Raw genomic sequence first — 18,484 nt, 5'->3', positions numbered from 1 at the left:
CGCCAGCTCACTGTTATAGCTTGCTATAAGAATACTCTGAAACACGTGAGCTCTTCCACTTGTTTCAGCTTGACGCAGCAGCGGAGCTGAGGGAAGTAGTCAGGCAACTAATGCTTGGTAGCACAAGGCGCCAAATCATACTGTACAACAAACATCTGCTGCAGGACTCCTCAGAGTCTGTGTCTAAAAACAGTACACGAACAAGAGTTGGCAGCGTAAGCGCCAAATCAAATGAACGTGTCTGCATCAGTGCAGCGCAGCAGGTAACGTTAGAGAGAGAGGGGGAAAACCGCCAGCTCACTGTTATAGCTTGCTATAAGAATACTCTGAAACACGTGAGCTCTTCCACTTGTTTCAGCTCGACGCAGCAACGGAGCTGAGGGAAGTCAGCTCGACGCAGCAGCGGAGCCGAGGGAAGTAGTCGGGCAACTAATGCTTGGTAGCTCGAAGCGCCAAAATCATAGTGCACAACAAATATCTGCTGCAGGACTCCTCAGAGTCTGCGTCTAAAAACAGTACACGAACAAGAGTTGGAAGCATAAGCCCAAATCAAATGAATGTGTCTGCATTAGTACAGCGCAGCAGGTAACGTAAAGAGAGAGGGGAAAAACCGCCTGCTCACTGTTATAGCTTGCTAGAAGAAATACAATGAAACACGTGAGCTCTTCCACTTTTTTGTTTCAGCTCAATCCAGCAGCGGAGCTGAAAGAAATAGTAATTAGTCGGGCAAACTAATACTTGGTAGCTCGAAGAGCCAAAAACCATAGTGCACGACTTAACGTCCTAAAAATCAGTGCCTCTCATGTTGTTTAATAAACTTGAGAAACACTTGATCCAGGGAGGGAGTAGAGCAACGGGGATTTTATATCAGTAAGCTCGCCCCTTAATCAGAATCAAAATCAGAATCAGAATTAGCTTTATTCACCAGGTGTGTGCAAACACACGAGGAATTTGTTGTGGTTTTTTTTAAGGTGCTCCTGGTACATACATACATACATACATACATATCTGACGTGAGAACAAAAAAAAACAAAAAAAAACAAAAAACATTTAAATAGTAAAAACTTAACAATAAATAATGTGTCCGACCGACTAAAATGTCCAGTAAAACATCTGAATGCTCAAATGTCGGCAGAAAGTTATTTGGTGTGCTATTTCTGATGTCCAGGAGTTCGTTCCTAGTAAAGCTGATCGGGAAAAAATTGCTTAAAAACGGACAAACAAACAAAAAAAGTACAAGTACCAAGTAGCGACAAACCATAGGTTTTAACCATAGGTTATATCTACAGCTTGTGTCGCCTGCGAGCTCGAGAGCCTGAGGCTGCTGTAGAGTATGCATCATCTAATCCGCAGCCGAAAGAATTGATAATGAGCTTCCGGAGCGGGAATCAGATTTGACTAACCACCTGACTCAAGAGGTGCTCTTCTGATGAACGCACGCGGTCTTTAAAGTTAGGTTTCAGTAAAACACAAGTGAAGGATTCAGTGTCCTCAGTCACAATTACTGGAATGAAGTTTTATATGTCTCTGTCATGTGACCCAGCAATGTGTTGTGAAAGACATTTTGTTCCAGGGAAGGTTGTGTAACAGCACAAGATCTTTTGCCAAGTGTTGACTCATAATGTGACGTATTATGTTGTTACTTTCTGAGACAAATTTATGAGAACCGAATGGACTGTACAACAGAATAAATATATGATAGATGCTCAAAAATAAATATTTTATGGATCACCAGTCTCGCTGACAGTTTAAATACAAAACTGCAAAAACTTTATATAATATTATTTTATAAATATATATTTTTAAGAAGACTAAATTTAAACACCACACCATAAAAATGAAAGACACCATAAGGGGTTCCTCTGATCATCTCACTGACCCTCTGATCTGATGAACTTAGGGATCCTTTTTGTTCTCTGAGGAAGTTCCTTTGAGAACTTTAACCCTATTAATATGTATCATAATTGATACAATTCTAAGACCTTTAAATTATCAACATTTTTAGCTAAGAAAAGGCTTCTTAGTATAATTCTAAATGCATCCCCGGCTTCAGGTCATGGTACACAGGTACACATGCCCATCTGCTTTGAAATCTTTACTTTACTTCTCGAGTATGAGCTCCATAATCTCCAAAATCATACATGAATCATATAAACCTGGTGTATGAAATATGATATATGATACTCAACAAAAACACAAGAAAACTTGGTGTAAATATTAGTTCTGTTAATTTACTGCATACAGCCTGAAAGGGAAAAAATCTGGCAGATTCCTGTTCTGTTTTCGATCCAGAATGTATGTAAATTATTAGCCATTTTTATTGACGTAACGTCTTAATAAGAATCAGCTACAGTTATATGATGATTCATGATTACAAAATCCGGAAACCGAGCGATTTATATTTGGACACTATAAAGAGGGGTAACCAAGTTGGACGTAATGTAACATTTTTCAAAATATTAAGATTATTTACATTTTGTAAGTATGCATATAGATATCCAAGTACTATTTTTCTTTTAAATCTGAAAAAACAGATCTATTTGGCTGCGTTTATACCTTTTTCCCGCATTTGTCGTCATTGATCCCCCCTCTGTAATTGTAGTAGTCCAGCCGTTATGATCCTTTATCAACCTCGTGCTGAGTTTGTGTGAGGTAGTGTGCTTGCGATTATTCGTTTACTGTTTGGAAACAATTGTCTCTATTCATAAATTTCGGTAAGTATTACTTTAAAGTTGTCTTCCGTTGTAATTTGTTTGTCGTACCAAGTAACCTATTTTTTGAATCATGTTACTGAAAGCGTCGATAGTTGCGTTATTTAAAAAAAATGTAAGGTTAACCCTAAAACTTTGTTAGATGTAAAAGAACAAAGACCCAGAAGGTTTTTCTTGTTTTCCTTTATTCTGTTTTACTCTCGACAGTCTTCAGTTGTTATTACGATCATAACAGACGTGTTTTTTCCTAAGTTGAGACCGAGTAACTTGTTTCTGTCTTTCTTAACTGTGCTTTCAGTTCTTGTGTCCACGTGAATTGTGTTAACGTTGTGTGTTCCTCTTTTAAGGTGTCTTTTTATGAGTAATCAAAAGCAGCAGAAGCCAACGCTAACTGGCCAGCGTTTTAAGACTCGGAAGAGAGGTTTGATTACAACTTGTTCCTCCTTTTCTTTTTAAGCGAGACGGGGGCAGGTTGTCACATGTAACTTAGTGGAAGTTAAACTAAACAGTCTTTTTTTTTTTTCTTGGTAATGAATTGCGTAACTTGGTCTACGTCCCAAATGACGCACTAAACGCTATGCCCTTACACTATGCACTTATGCACTATGTACTCGACCATTTAGTGTGAAATGAATTATATAAGGTTATTTTGTCATTCATAAACTGAGTCTGATAGCCCCTCCCCCTTCACTACGTAATTAAAGCTGCGACAGTTGAGTGCATGAAGTTTTTTTGTTTTTTTCCACAGTTTCAGGAGAGTGTTGTACAAGGATTAAATCAAACTGGCACTGATTTAGAGGCTGTTGCCAAGTTCCTAGATTTCTCTGGTGCCAAGCTCGATTATCGTCGCTATGCAGAAACCCTGTTTGATATCCTGGTGGCTGGTGGAATGCTGGGTAAGAGAGTGTTGAGTTCTTGGGTGCTCCTTTGTGTCAGTTGTGAAGTATAGTTTAACTAGAGCTTTTCCATTTGTCTTTGTACCCATTAGCTCCGGGAGGTGCCTTATCCGACGACATGACTCGGACTAACTTCTGTCTCTTCACGGCACCAGAAGATGTTAAGACTATGAAAGCATATGCTCAGGTATCTAATGCCTCTTAATAGGTTTATTAGCAATGTGCTTCTAGAACAGGGTCTCTTTTTAATAAGTAATGGCATCTAAAGAGCATTCAATATTCTTAAATTGACTTTTTATACTTCTAATAACAAAACTTTGGGAAACAATGAAGTTGGTCATTAACATGAACCCTGCTAAGAAACATATTACAACATTGGACAACCTACAAAGAGCAAATTAGCTAAATGAGTTTTATTTGAGGCACAAAATGATTTGGAAGAATGTCATTGCATATTACAATCATTGCCTGATACCAAAGATACGACTTGGTAGAAGTAGACCCATGTGATGTGCAGCACCTTTTCAGGTGTTTGCGCACCAACAAGGCTACTGGGCCAGATGGGTTACCAGCTTTTTTTGTTAAAAAACCGCGCTGAAGAGCTTGCAATAGCATGGTGTGCCTTATTTCAGTGATCTCTCGATACCCACACTGTGCCAGCTCTGTGAAAAGTCCTACATTAGCACCAGGTTTTTTTAGGAATTGGTGTTGAGCAAATAATGATCTTCGTCCTGTGGCTTTGACTTCAAATGTCATTAAGTGTTTTGAGAAATTGTAATCCCATTGCTGGAAAAAGAAGTAGAGCCACTATTAGACACTTGTCAGTTTGCCTATAGGCAGAACAGGAGTACTAAGGATGCTGTTCTTAGCATTGTTCATCTTGTCTAAGCATCTTGAGAACACTAAAGCAAGTAACAGAACTCAGCAGGTTAGGGTCATTGGGACACTTTCTGAGGTCAGATATAGTAGCACAGGAGTGCCACAAGGTTGTTTCATCGCCTGTGCTTTTTGCTTTATACACTAATGACTGCAGGAGCACATATTAATAATTATATTATGAAATATGCTGATGACACTGTCATTTTAAGTCTCTTACACAAAGACTTGGACTTGGCATCCTACCGCAGTGAAATAGATACTTTCATTCAGTGGCGTGACAAGAACGGTCTTGTTAAATAAAATAAAAAAAAGACAAGAAATGGTCCTTGACCCAAGAAGTGTATCTGAACACAAGCCTGTGATCATTAATGACGCGGTGATACAGCAAGTGACATCTTACAGATACCTGTGGTTTTATATGGACAATGTTCTTTGTTGGAAGACACACATTGACCGTCTGTGCACACGACTACAACAGAGGCTTTATTTAAGAAGGCTGAGACCAGTGTTGGGCAGTAACTAGTAACTTGGTTACTGTAATTACTTTTTGCAGTAACAGTAGTGTAACTAATTACTTATAAGATTTCAGTAATAATATTAGTTACCATCCATAAAACGGCTTAGTTACTTTTGATGCCTCAACCCTGCTGATTTAAAATCCAACAATCAAATAATTCCTAGATTTATTTTCATAATTTTCACGACTCGCACATGCATGTGATGTCCCCAGTGCAGCAGGCAAGCTTGGAATATGGAAAAGCTTACATTCAGCAGATAGAAATATTGCATTATATTGATTTTTGTCAGGAAAAAAGATGATCTGAGCTAGGGCTGCACGATTGACAAATCATAATTGTCGACCATTCCTTTTGAAATTGTAGTTGCGATTTATTACGATTAAATGAATGATGTTTACACTTTTTGTTTGAAGCAACTGCATGCCATATTTTTATATGAAAATAAACAAGCTGCAAACACTAACTGAAAAAATTATTGCTTTTCTATATTAAGCCTGAAATGTCAACTACATTGGATTGGTTTCTTTAAATAAAAAGGTAAAAAGTGTGCATGGTATTATGTTATACTAAAATTAAAACCATGGAAAACCCTTAAGATAACATGTAGAAAGAAAAAAAGCATCTTAAGCATGCAGAATAACATAAGTGGACTTTGAACGATTATGTAATTGTGGCATCCGTAATTGTAATCGCGATTAGAAATTCGATTAATTGTGCAGCCCTAATCTGAGCACTGTTGTGTAAGTTGTGGCTTTATTTTACTCTGGCATTACATCCCACCCACATCCCTCTGATCAGTATGTGGTACATTTATATTACTATAATTAAAACTTTTTGGAAAATTAAAGTTTCTTAACTTATGTGATTTTGATAAAATACATAATGAAATATAATCGTATATGAGTAACGGAGAAATTACAATTTGCTTCAAGCTACACATGACAATTAATGAGATTATTACAACACTTCTTGAATGTCACTATCAATCACTAGAATTTTATGTGGAAGATACACAGTTACAACTTCTGTGGGGTGTGAAGAAAAAGTAGTGTAACTAATTACTGTTGCCAGAAAGTAATAAGTAAAGTAACCATATTACTTTTGAAATTAGTAACTAGTAATGAGTAATATTACATTCTTTGAATAACTAGCCCAACACTGGCTGAGACCGTATGGGGTGGGTAGTAATATCTTGCTTGTTTTTTACCGAGCCACTCTTGAAAGTCTTATTCATTACGGAATCACAGTCTGGATTGGAAACTTGTCTATTCAACTGAAAAACAAATTGGCTCATCATATCCACAAAACGGCTATGAAAATCATAGGAATAAAACCATATGAGCTCATACAGACTTTATATTAACAGGCAGTGGTGAGAAGAGCAATAAGTATCAGCACTGATTCCAAACATCCTCTTTTTAGCAATTATCAGTCGCTGCCATCGGGAAAGAGACCAAGAATGCCAATGTGTAAAACTAATAGACTGAAGCTTTCATTTGTTTCTGCCTCGATTAAAAATGCTGAATTCTACCAAAAACAACGCACCTATAGCATATTAGCACTTTACTGTGTTTTGCACTGTAAATATTTTACATAGACACTGTTGTATTTTAATGTATGGTTTAATTTGTTTTAATTTGTTTTTTTATTTATTATTATTATTATTATTATTGTCTGTTCAGAACAACACCGTAGCACTTTGCCCAAGACATTTCCTTTCGGGGACAAATAAAGTTTATCCTTATACTTATGACTCTTAATCTTGATTTTTAGGTTTTTAACAAGTTAATCCGGCGTTACAAGTACCTGGAGAAAGGTTTTGAAGAGGAGATTAAAAAGGTAATTTGGACTTTGCCTATAAGATTTTAACTTTCTTGAAGACCAAAGACCCAGGATTTTGTGACCTAAAGTAATACTTCTGAATTCCACCCCCCTTCTCCCCAGTTGCTCCTGTTTTTAAATGGGTTCAGTGAGTCTGAGCGTAACAAGCTTGCCATGCTCACAGGCATTTTACTGGCTAATGGGAACCTATCAGCTTCAATCCTTAGCAGCCTCTTCAATGACAATTTGGTCAAAGAAGGTACATCTAACATTTGGCCATGCTAGGTTTTCTCTGATTTCCTCTGTTTTTGTACTAAATGTGGTGTTGCTTTTAAATAGGTTTGTCTCCGGCCTTTGCTGTGAAGCTGTTTAAATCATGGATCAGTGAGAAGGACATTAACTCTGTGGCTGCCAGTCTGCGTAAAGTTGGCATGGACAACAGGTTGATGGTGAGTCTTAATGTGTTTATAGATGGCATGAGTGAATCTGTTCAACGCTGATTGTACTGTTATGGCTAACATTTATTTTTAACCGGTTGTTTCTTCTGTTGCAGGAGCTGTTTCCAGTGAACAAGCGAAGCTATGACCACTTCTCTAAATACTTCACTGATGCTGGGCTTAAGGAGCTATCTGATTTTGCACGCAACCAGCAGTCGTTAGGAGCTCGCAAGGAGCTTCAGAAAGAGCTCCAAGAGCAGATGTCTCAAGGGGTTTCTTTTAAAGAGGTCTGTGACGATCCTGAACCAAGTTATGTTGTGATTCAAGACTAGCAAACTATGGCAATAGCTAATCTTCGTTTTGTCTCTTAGATCATTGCATACGGCAAGGAAGAAATAAAGAAGAGCAGCATCTCTGAGCAGATGATGATTGGTATCGTGTGGACCAGCGTCATGAGCTTAGTGGAATGGAATAAGAAAGAGGAACTGGTCACTGAACAGGCCATTAAACAACTGAAGGTAAGCGTTGTTCATGGAAGAAAGTAACCATAGATTTTAGACTCCAATGGGTTTAACGGGTTAACATGTCTGAGCCTTGTTTTGGCCACTGAGAAACTAATTTGCTTTTTTTTTTTTTTTATTGTTTTCAGTCAATACCAATTTCAATGTATTAAGCACAATTTAAAAACACTACTGTTGACCAATGTGCTGTACAAAGTAAATAACAACCTTTAACAGAATTGAGACAAAAACAGTCACAAACAAAACGAGACCTAGAGCTAATCGATTTTTAAGTCCTGGATAATAAGCCACAACAAATAAAAGTGATTTTAACCTAGATTTAAAAATGCATAATGTGGGAGCAGTTCTGATTTGAGTAGGTAGACTATTCCAAAGTCTTGGGAGCGGTTACGGCAAATACCCAATTCTCCCCTAGACTTTAGTCTGGTTTTAGGAACCACTACGTGCCTTAAATTGGCAGACCTAATAGCTCTTGCTGGTTGGTGGTCTATCAACAGATCAGAGAGGTATAAGTGTGCTAAACCTAAAAAAACCTTTTAAACCCTTAAAGTGCAATAAGAGCACTACATTGATTACCCGTGCGCTACAGGATTCAAGCTCCCGTTAGCACTCTGGCAGCTGCATTTTGAAACATCTGAAGATGGTTTAGAGAAGATTGATTGTTCCCCCATATATAGAGAGAGTTACAATAATCAAGCCTTGTGGTGATAAAAGCATGGATAACCTCATCAAAATTATATAACACTTTCAAAATTAGTAAAAGAAAGGACTTCATATTAACCAGGGTTAGCAACTGGAAGAAGCTTGACTTGTTTATCAAGCTTTAAAGCACTGTCCAGTAAAACACCCTGGTTTTTCACATACAGCCTGACGTAAGGTGCCAGAACACCAAGGTTTAAGTTTGGTATACTCTGGGTATCAGAAGGGGTAAACGCCTATCTTTTTTTTTTTTTCTTCTCTCAGACTTGAATAATTTTGGGGACATCCATGCTTTAACATCCAAGAGGCAAGCGACCACAGGGTCTAATCTAGGTTTCAGAGGAAGATATATTTGTGTCATCTGCATAACAGTGGTAACTTGTACCATACTTCTCAAAGATAGAAGTGGAAGCATATAGAGAGAAAATAACATGGGAGCTAGAGTAGAACCTTGAGGGACCCCACAGGTCTAAGGGACCGATACGGAGTGAAATTGGCCAATATTGATTGAGGAAACTCCTGTTAGTAAGATGGGATTGGAACCAATTTTGGGATGAACCACTAATGCCCACCACCTGTTCTAACCAGGACAGAAGAACGTTGTGGTCTACAGTGTCAAAGCTCAAGTCTAAAAGTACCAGTGCTACAGAATCCCCAGAGTCGGTAGCTAAAAGAACATTATTAATCCCTTTTAAAAGGGTTGTCTCAGTGAAATGAAATTTCCTAAAACCTGATTGAAACGCATCAAATGGCCTTGTTTGTATTATGACCAACTTAATTCATGACTTTTGGTTCTGTTTCTCGTTCTCAGCAACACAGCCCCCTGCTGAAGGCCTTCACCACACAGGGCCTGTCTGAGCTGACTCTGCTGCTGAGAGTTCAAGAGTACTGTTATGACAACATCCACTTCATGAAAGCCTTCCAGAAAATTGTTTTGCTGCTCTATAAAGGTAGCATTTCTCAAAGGCGTGATTTGTGGTGCTTCTAGAGAGCTTTAATTAGGATGGTCTCTAAACCTTTTCTGATACTTTACTCCTTCTTTAGTGGAGGTTGTGAGTGAAGAGGCTATTCTTAAGTGGTATACTGAAGCTCACCTAGCCAAAGGAAAGAGTGTCTTCCTGGAGCAGATGAAGAAGTTTGTGGAGTGGCTGAAAAATGCTGAAGAGGGTGAGTATCAATCCCAATTAAACATGATGGTTTCTTTGTTTTCACATATTAAAGAAATGATACTCTTGTTTCAGAATCCGAGTCTGAGGAGGAAACAGATGGAGACTGAAGCCAGGTTGCTTCATTTTGGAATGGGAAACAATAGTTCTGACTGTAGATGATTCTCTTGCATTCAAGTTGACTGGTCTAGATCACTTAAGGGCTTAACTAACGCAACTGTTTTATAGTCTTTTAAGCAAGAAATGTTACCTTTTTGAGGTTGCACTTGTAGTCATTGCCAAGGAAGAATGATTGTTCTCCCATCTGTGGAACTCTTCTCTAAGACCTTTTTAAATGTTAGTCAAATTGTTCTGGATGTTTATGTACAGGGCCACCATTGTGACTTATCTTTTCTCTTTTGACTTTTACAAAAAATTTAAGAAAATAATGCAAGTCTGTCTTTAGGAGTTCTTTTAATTCTTGAGGTGAAAGTACAACTTGTTTGTCCTCCTAAATGAGGAGGAAACTATTTCTTTTGGCACTGGTCATGTTAATGTGGGGTAATTTAATGTCTCTTGGTAAATGAGTTTAATTCATTGACTTAATCAGTCCTGTTTGAATGTTAGCATAAGTAGTGGAGTTTGTGTTTACAATTACTTATGGAGCACCATATTTATGAAAGCCATAAACACAGCAGGATCCAAATTTATTTAAATGTAAATTTATTTCAGTAACCCTTCACAACAAGGTTTCATTTGTTAGCATTAGTTAACTATATTAGTTAACTTTAACACCTTTAATAAAATTTGATAACGGTTAATAAATGCTGTAAAAAAAAATATATATAGTCTTGTTCGTGTTATTTGATTAACAAATAAACCTAATTGTGAAGTGTTACCATTATTTCTGTGTAGAGATGTAAAGATTCATTTGATTCACGATTCAATTTTCAAAAAAAATTTTTTTTTAAACCAAATTAGACAAGACAAATTATAGATGAAAAGGTGTCCTTTTATTATTGCTTGGACAAAATGCTGCACATTTCTTTGTGAAACAGAAATATGTCAAATAAAACTAAATTGAAGTTTTAAAACGAACCCCAGATCCAATCAAATAAGAAAAAAAAAAACCTCTTCATATAAACAAAGGCTTTGCCTGTGCTCTTTGCATTCAAAATGAAAGGCAACCACTGTATTTGAATCCCAATCCAAACAAATAATACATGCAGCATGAGCAGTTTTTTAAATCTAAATTAGTTTGTATAATTTGACATAAAACAAAAACAGAATGCTCTGGTTTTAGTTTTGTAAAACTATTACATAAAACATCTGCACGAAACAAAGACAGCAGAAGCTCTGAATGAGATGCAGATTCACTCTCTGACAGCAGGTGGCGCTTATGGAACAGCAGCTATACAGCGTTTCTTTAGTTACCACTGTAAACAAAGCAGCGGCTTATAAATACTACTATGCAACATACAGAGACCAGATGAAAAGAAAATACCATCTAAACTTTTCTAAAGACCGTCAGTTCCCCTCAGAGATCCATTCATATAAACTCTTACTCCCAACTGAATCGCAATTCGTTTAACATCTCAACCGATTTGAATCGTCACATATTTGTATCGATTTTCAACTCTCTGAATCGTTACATCCCTATTTCGGTGTCCCTGCTGCTCAGTGCTTCTCATTTAATGTGCTACTTGTTGCTAGCATTGTCTTGTGCTGGTCCAGTGAGGTCTTGGGCTTCACTAATTTCCTGCTCATCATCTTCACAATTGTGAAGATCTTTGCCTAGAACACAAATGGTTTGTTTACAAAACAATAGCTACAGTTCTTTCTGATGAGTTTCACAAATTTGTTACAGTAAAGTACAGTAGATACTAAAGAGGGAAAATATATTTCAGTATCGTGGAATGGCAGTTTTTCAACATAGAAATGTCAATGTGCTTTACTATGTTTCTCACTCCGTTCTACTGTTAAAAATGACATCTATAAATGTTTGCATTTTTTGAGTTTAATTTCATCAAAACTAAATGTATACATTTTATGGAGGAAAAAAAAAACTTTCAAGTGCAATTAACTTGTGCTATACTGTGGAAATGGTGAGAGTGTGCTACTGCGATCATGTATTGATGTAAGCTGAACAAGTTCTTGGTATGCAGTTCGATTGTGGCGTCCAGTCAGACTGTCTAAAACATGCTTACCTGATTAACTTCTCTGATCAGATGGATCAGGTTTGTCATTGAGAGCTTTAGAAGTTTCATCTACTTCCATTTCCTTGCTCATATTTTCAGCATAAGTCATTTCTTGCTCTTTGTTCTCACCGTCTTCACTGTCTCTGATTCTCTGCTCAGAATCATTCGCTGGAAAAAGTAATAATTTGAATACATTTTGTGGGTTGATATAAGCTTAAAATATGTGAAATTTGTTGAATTTTTAAACTAAATACAGAAGTAATGTCAACTATATTTTGGCATTTTCAGAAAAATAAACATTCGCATATTGCTTTGTGGTTGCTATATCATTGCTGTACTGTTGCTTATAGGTCCAAGTCAAGAAACCATCTATAAAGTTGTTTTAAATGCACTGCAGCAAAAAGGGACCACTTAATAGAGCGTTGCTGCCATGCTGTCAAAACCTGGTAGACTAAATAGCCATGGATTTCCTAGATTTCCGTGACTTTTTTTTTTTTTTTTGGATGGAGGTGGGGGACGCTTTCAATAAAGTGTCAATTTATTAGTAAAACAAGGTCTGTGGTAAATATAAATTGACGATACTTGGACATTTTCCTCTACAACATAATGTACACTCACCCACACTGAAAACACTAATTTTTAAGCAGTTTTTAATAAGTAACTACAATCACTCCCCTCCTCGTCATTTCTTTCACCTTTGGCATAGTGTGTTACTGGGTAAGACCCTTTAACCAACTTCATGCCGTTAAAAATGTTCTATTTTAAGTGTTAATTATAGCACTGGTAGTAATCAGGCCTGGTTGTGTCTAGTCCAGCTGAGCCCCATTATTAATGCAGTTTCATAGATTTAGGAATTAGTAAATAGAGGGGCAAATACATTTTCACACCTGGTTGGTATTAGATAACTTTTTTTGTTTGTTTTTGTTTTAGAGCCCTTGTGGATGTCATGGATATTTCGTTTAAAGTTCCAGACTTATCAACCATAGAGATATTTTAAAACTCCAAACTACATGTTGTTGCTTAGAACTTTGCATTTACCAAATTCAATATCATCCGTCTTGTCTTCTTCATTTCTCAGACTTATGTGCATCTTCATTTATGTCCTGTACTTCATTGTTCTCTGCATCATTGTTTTTGAGGGTCTGGGTAAAATCATCTTTAAAAATTCTAAAATAAAAGAACAAAATGAAATGAGACCCAGTTTGTGGTTAATGCATGACACAGACTGCTGCCCTTGCTTGGTAAATGTGCGTTACTGGATAAGACCTTTTAATAAACTGTATGCTGTTGATAAAGTTCTATTTAAGTGTTGATTTAATTTATATATATATATGCCGCATATCTACCAGACCTGCACAGATATCAACACTCAGACTCAAAAGTTGTGAAAATAAACAAACATACTTTTAAACTTACTTTGCGCTTCTGTCTCTGATAATTCACGCTTGTTTTCATCGATCAAACTTTCTTGTACGCCATCTTTAGCTAAACACCGAAAGAAGGTAATTTATAATGCATTATATTTGTAGCACATCAATTAAGATGCAAATAAAAGAGCACAAAATAAAGACTCACTTCTAACTCCTGATCTCCTTGAATCTAATTGGAGAAAATTAAGTCAATATTGTTGCACAAATGGGAAACTGAAATTCATATTCATATTTTGAGGTAATGAGCACCTATATGTCTTACCTTTGTTTATTCTTTGGTGAATGAAATAAGCTGCGATCCCCAAGATAATAGCACCGATGACAACTAATATAACTGATAGAATAATATTATTTTCTGATTGTGGTTCATCTAATTACAAGAACATCACAATAAATCATAACCCAACTTCATCAGTAACACTGTACTTCCGCAGCTATTGTAATGTGCATGAAGTAGACCTGTGTTGCAGTCTTTCAGAGTGAAGCTGGTGTTCTTTTGGCTAACTTCATTTTTCACAGCGCAAGTAGAGACTGAACCAGGCTTCTCCTCCTTGCTGATATGAAGCTCTTGGCCAGAGTGTTGTATAGAATTTGATCCAGTCCATTCAAAGGATATTTGGAACTTAGATGAAGCTGAACAGAACAGTGTTTTTGATTCCGTAATCATGTTCAGTTTACAGGTCACAATTGGCTCCTGCACAGCATCTGAAGGAAACATGGACAATACTGGTTTTGTGTTTACTATGTGGTAAATACTGTGGTAAATATTTTTTATAGCAATACTCTTGAGTTAAATCTCATGGCCACAAGATGTGAAACTGTTTGAAACATACACTTACTAGTAAATTTGTTTCGTTTAAGATGCCCATGATATTTATCTTAAAATTCTCACAAATGCCTATTGTTTTAAAAACGTCTCATTCTTTTGCTGTACACAAGTGTTCAGCTTAATATTGTATTTTTGCAGTTTAATTAAATTTTTAAGCTTAAATAATTTTATTCAATTATAATGATTTTCCATTTGAGTCACATCCACTGCCAGTTACCAATACTTTTTTTTTCTGCAAACTATAAATAAATGACTTAGAAAGTTTATGAATGCTGTGTTCATAATATCACAAAATGAACCATCCATGTATCAATAGATTATGGGAGCGTCTTTGCTTGAAAAACCGGCATAGTTGGTAGAGTATGTTGTGCTTTGAATGCTGGTAATTTTCTTGGTCATCCAGCTTCACCAGTTTTAATGGTGAGCAGCATGGCTATGCAGATATGCCAGCCAGGCGACATTAAATTTGTCTTATTTCATTCTCATTTGCATCAAGTCACTTACCAATAACTTGAACTTCATTTTCAGAATTTTGCTGCTTTCCATCGACCTGTATTGCAGACGTATAAATATCACTGTCCTGGCTGGTCATGTTTCGAAAAGTGAGCTGCCCAGTAGTGATTTCAATCCACGATCTTCCTTTGAATTGTCCAAACTCTTGAAATTCAGTCAAATCATGTTCAGCCACCTTGTTTCCATTGAATGTCCACAAAATGTCTTCAGGCTTTCCTTGTATATTTGGATTTAAAGTCAAATCATTTCCATTCTCAACAAAGGTGACAGCAGTTACAGCATCTGAATAACATTTAGAAAGGGAAAGATCATGGTGTGAGGTTCAATCTAAAACACACTGATCTAAAACATCTAAAAGTTAATAACATCATATTTTTTTACAATGAAAATGATAACCCCAATGCAATAGTGTGTTAGCTTGTTTCCTAACAGGTCCTAAATAAATTCTTGGCTGCTACTTGAGCCTCAATTGCCTTTAACATTAGTTCAACAAAGAAATTGTTTTTGTGGATACAGACTAATTCACTGTTTGCTTAACCTGGACATGTTCTGAAATGCTTGACGAAGCACTTGTTATGCAACCTATTAGAACAGCTTAATTAAAAGAACTCCAATTAACAACTTTAATAATAGTTACATTATTATGCAAATGACTATTTTCAAATATAAACCCAGCGGTTGGGTTAAATGTTTAACCCAACCTTCTGGGTAGTAACCCAACTGCTGGGTCAAAACAACACAATTGCTGGGTTTGTCCCTATTTTACCCAGCACTGGGTTGTATTTAACCCAGCATTTTTTAGAGTGTACTTACTGTATCTTGATAATATTAAACAGACAAAAAGAATAAATACTTCCCCGAGCGTTCTCATTTTTCTTTCACTCTCATATTTTTCTCAGCTGTTCCAGGTTAACGGTCTGTCCACCCTCAGGAATCTGTGGTGAGACTAGCAGTGAGTGGCTTTTGTGCATTTGTATGAGTCTGAAACTGTAATTAAAACATGAATGGGTGGGTTATATGTAGACGGGCATGTGACAATTTTACTTCTGACTACACTGTTGTAAGTTGCCACTTCCTCAAATGAAAAAGTTTCCCATTGATATTTAAATGATGATCTGTTTATCCAGTCATGCTAGCTCCGCCCCTTGTTTACAGCTGATAAAGTGATAGTTCACTCAAAAAACAACAAATGTCATTAATTATTCACCCCCTCAAATTGTTCCAAACCTGTATGAGTTTCTTTTTTTCTGCTGAGCACAAAAGATCTTTTGAAATTTTGAAGAATGTGGGTAACCAAACAGTTGCTGGTCCCTACTGACTTTCATAGTACTGTATGATACTGTATGACTTTTTTGATAATCCTCTTTACACCGACATGCGTCACAATATGAAAAGTTATATTGTTACTTGTGTTACATAGTGACTTTAAACATTGCATTACACAAATATGAAAACAGCAAGGACATTACACAGCCAAAGTCTAAATGCAAATTTATTTACATGGTGTACAAAGGGAGTTTTCAGTAGTGATGCTAATAAAAGTCTATGTACTGAAATAAATGAACTTTTCCACGACATTCTAATTTATTGAGATGCACCTGTATATCAAGCACAGACCCAAATATGTTTATATTATGGGAGAATTTCTTGAATTATGAACATTCAACTACAGCTTTACAAACACTATTCATTTGTGGTAGCAGATCAGAGACGTTATAGGCTATTTCCAAATTAAAGCCTCAAAAGTTATCACAAACATAAAAGCACATTTGTTTACATTTTTGAAGCAGAGTACAAAACGAATTCACAAACCTAAAATCAGCATTACTGTTTTTGTTGGTTTGGACGTGTATGTGTGGATTACATGGTAAATGCAAAATTGTCAATTTTTGCATTTCAATGTGTCTGATAGCCTACTGTAATAGACCTTGTCAGGGTAGCACCATATTTAATTTTTAACAAAAGACTTTCAGTAGACAAAGAGTCCATAAAAATAAAAAAAATCTGAAATGTGAAAAGTTTTGAAAATTACATGTCATCTATAACTTTATAGAACACATGCCTTTGTAAAGATTGTAAGTCTATTCCTCACAGCCTCGTTTCATCCATGTAAAATTCAATATGGCGAGGTTGTCAAAGTTTTTTGTGGGGGGTTGTACAAGCTTTTTGTCAAAGTGGAAACCTAATCATTCATGTTATCCCAGCATAACATGATCAGTCACAAACTTGCTTATTTGATTAGCAGGCTGACATAGAAATTAAGCACAACTGTTTTAAACATTTCAGTCCTAAAATTAGTTTATTTTCAGGCTTAAGCTAGACTTTTGAATAGCAGATGTTATTGATGTTGTAGTTCACACATGACTGATTAATGTGTGGAATGTTAAGGATATCGAGTTGAAAAATTTCAACACTAGTGTAACTTCTTTTGCTCGGAAAGCTAAGAGTAACAAATACAACAGAACTGTAAGCTGCCATCCACTCAGTTGTGCAGCACAACTGAAAAAAAGGACTTGTGTGAAAGCACAGTGGTAACTGCTACTTTGATCTGTTTGATCAAATGGTTTGTCAGAGCTGCTATTGACCGGCACTGGTTTATTCTCATACATTAATAGTATTTATAGCTTCTAACATAGTAAAACAGGCTATGTGGCTATGATAAATGTTTACCTGATAGTGTAGATTTGTCATGCAGGTGTGAGGGACTTTATCTAAATGAAATACATACATCTGTCTCGCTCATGTGCCAGTGATTACCCCTCCCCATGCCAATGTTAGCACTCGTGGCACTGGTTCCTGACCCCTGTAGTACATTAAATGACCCACTGAGTGATGTCAAATAACAATTCAAATATGTTTGTCAGGAGTTGATTAGATATGAAATGTTGATAAAAAATCAACCAAATGCTTTTTTTTTTTATTTTACATGTAACTTTGCAGTCAATATAAAATTAAGAACTTATATACTGCACAGTAATATTGCTTAAAAGTGACATGATTACTGTGAATATTATGTAATCATATAATTGCTAAAAAAAGTAACTGTAATCTGATTCAGGGTTTCTACAGACATGAACAAGTTAAATTTAAGACTTTTTAAGACCTTTTTAATACCACCTTATGAAATTTAAGACCTAAACCTCTTCGCGTGAAATTGATTAACTATATGAAGTGGTATAAATATACACATTTTCTGCCCCCATGTCTTGAATTTGTGATCATTTTGAATGTATTTTAATAGACTGAATCATGCAATGAAAGAAGGCACTGTAAATGCGCACGCGCACTAGACTTCACGTAATGCGTGCACTCTGTAGGAGTTTTGAATGTTTTTTTTTGCGTCGTGAGAATATTGAGCAAAATAGCCCACTTGTCATGGTGTTACTTAACTATATCATGTTACGAATAAACTAAACATTTTGCATTTTTACCTCAGTGTGTTTCTTCTGAGTTTATGTGTGCTGTTTAGTGGCAGGTGCAACAGTCGGCACCAAAAATCTACCATCCTTAGCCTGATCGATCCTTTCGCTTTCTCCCTCATCTCTTCAGTTATCCAGGTTTCAACAAGAGCGCCTAAACCTGATATACTGCAAGTTCTTTGACGCAAGTGATTGTGACACACAAAACGAACTTCCTTCACGTCTGGGAAAAATGTAATTGTAAGCTTACTAAACTGTAACAGAAGAGAGTACAATTTCTCACTGCCATAAATTAAACAAAGATTTAACATCTGAACCACAGGTTGAAAATGTAACTGACTTTTTCATAATTTAATTTATTTTTTAACTATATTATTACCACTAATTTCAAGAAGTTCTCGCTCTCTCTGTCTCTCATATATATATATATATATATATATATATATATACACACACACACACACACAC

At 36.3% G+C, this 18,484-nt stretch overlaps 2 protein-coding genes and 1 long non-coding RNA gene across 3 annotated transcripts; 1 reads left to right on the top strand and 2 right to left on the bottom strand.

The window, feature by feature from the left end:
• Positions 1-3,068: 3,068 nt before the first annotated feature.
• LOC107752595 (basic leucine zipper and W2 domain-containing protein 1-B) lies at positions 3,069-10,081 on the top strand. The gene is made up of 11 exons (XM_016568607.1): positions 3,069-3,132; positions 3,425-3,607; positions 3,700-3,794; positions 6,778-6,843; positions 6,949-7,084; positions 7,165-7,274; positions 7,379-7,549; positions 7,634-7,780; positions 9,294-9,432; positions 9,527-9,649; positions 9,724-10,081. The coding sequence occupies exons 1-11, from the start codon at positions 3,069-3,071 to the stop codon at positions 9,756-9,758; spliced, it is 1,269 nt and encodes a 422-aa protein (XP_016424093.1). The 3' UTR covers positions 9,759-10,081.
• Positions 10,082-11,014: 933 nt separating this feature from the next.
• Positions 11,015-13,652, bottom strand: LOC107752594 (uncharacterized). Its single transcript, XR_001641372.1, has 3 exons — positions 13,518-13,652; positions 13,401-13,424; positions 11,015-13,310 (listed from the first exon to the last, which is right to left on the bottom strand). It is a non-coding gene; the product is annotated as an uncharacterized LOC107752594 (long non-coding RNA).
• Positions 13,651-15,468, bottom strand: LOC107752610 (twitchin-like). The gene is made up of 4 exons (XM_016568621.1): positions 15,411-15,468; positions 14,589-14,879; positions 13,761-13,960; positions 13,651-13,689 (listed from the first exon to the last, which is right to left on the bottom strand). The coding sequence occupies exons 1-4, from the start codon at positions 15,466-15,468 to the stop codon at positions 13,651-13,653; spliced, it is 588 nt and encodes a 195-aa protein (XP_016424107.1).
• Between the last annotated feature and the right edge of the window lie 3,016 nt (positions 15,469-18,484).

Source organism: Sinocyclocheilus rhinocerous, unplaced genomic scaffold (genome assembly GCF_001515625.1).
Source record: "Sinocyclocheilus rhinocerous isolate Xijiao unplaced genomic scaffold, SAMN03320098_v1.1 scaffold1222, whole genome shotgun sequence".
NCBI lineage: Eukaryota > Metazoa > Chordata > Actinopteri > Cypriniformes > Cyprinidae > Sinocyclocheilus > Sinocyclocheilus rhinocerous.
This window is presented reverse-complemented; position numbering and strand designations above follow the sequence as displayed.

Bases quoted from the DNA above. Each gene is read 5' to 3' on its own strand.
- LOC107752595 (XM_016568607.1), top strand. From the start codon at position 3,069: ATGAGTAATCAAAAGCAGCAGAAGCCAACGCTAACTGGCCAGCGTTTT. The intron at 3,795-6,777 runs GTATCTAATGCC...CTTGATTTTTAG, and splicing joins CTATGAAAGCATATGCTCAG to GTTTTTAACAAGTTAATCCG. The intron at 7,781-9,293 runs GTAAGCGTTGTT...TCTCGTTCTCAG, and splicing joins AGGCCATTAAACAACTGAAG to CAACACAGCCCCCTGCTGAA.
- LOC107752610 (XM_016568621.1), bottom strand. From the start codon at position 15,468: ATGAGAACGCTCGGGGAAGTATTTATTCTTTTTGTCTGTTTAATATTA. The intron at 14,880-15,410 runs GTAAGTACACTC...AATGTTATTCAG, and splicing joins TTTAATATTATCAAGATACA to ATGCTGTAACTGCTGTCACC. The intron at 13,961-14,588 runs GTAAGTGACTTG...TGTTTCCTTCAG, and splicing joins AAATGAAGTTCAAGTTATTG to ATGCTGTGCAGGAGCCAATT.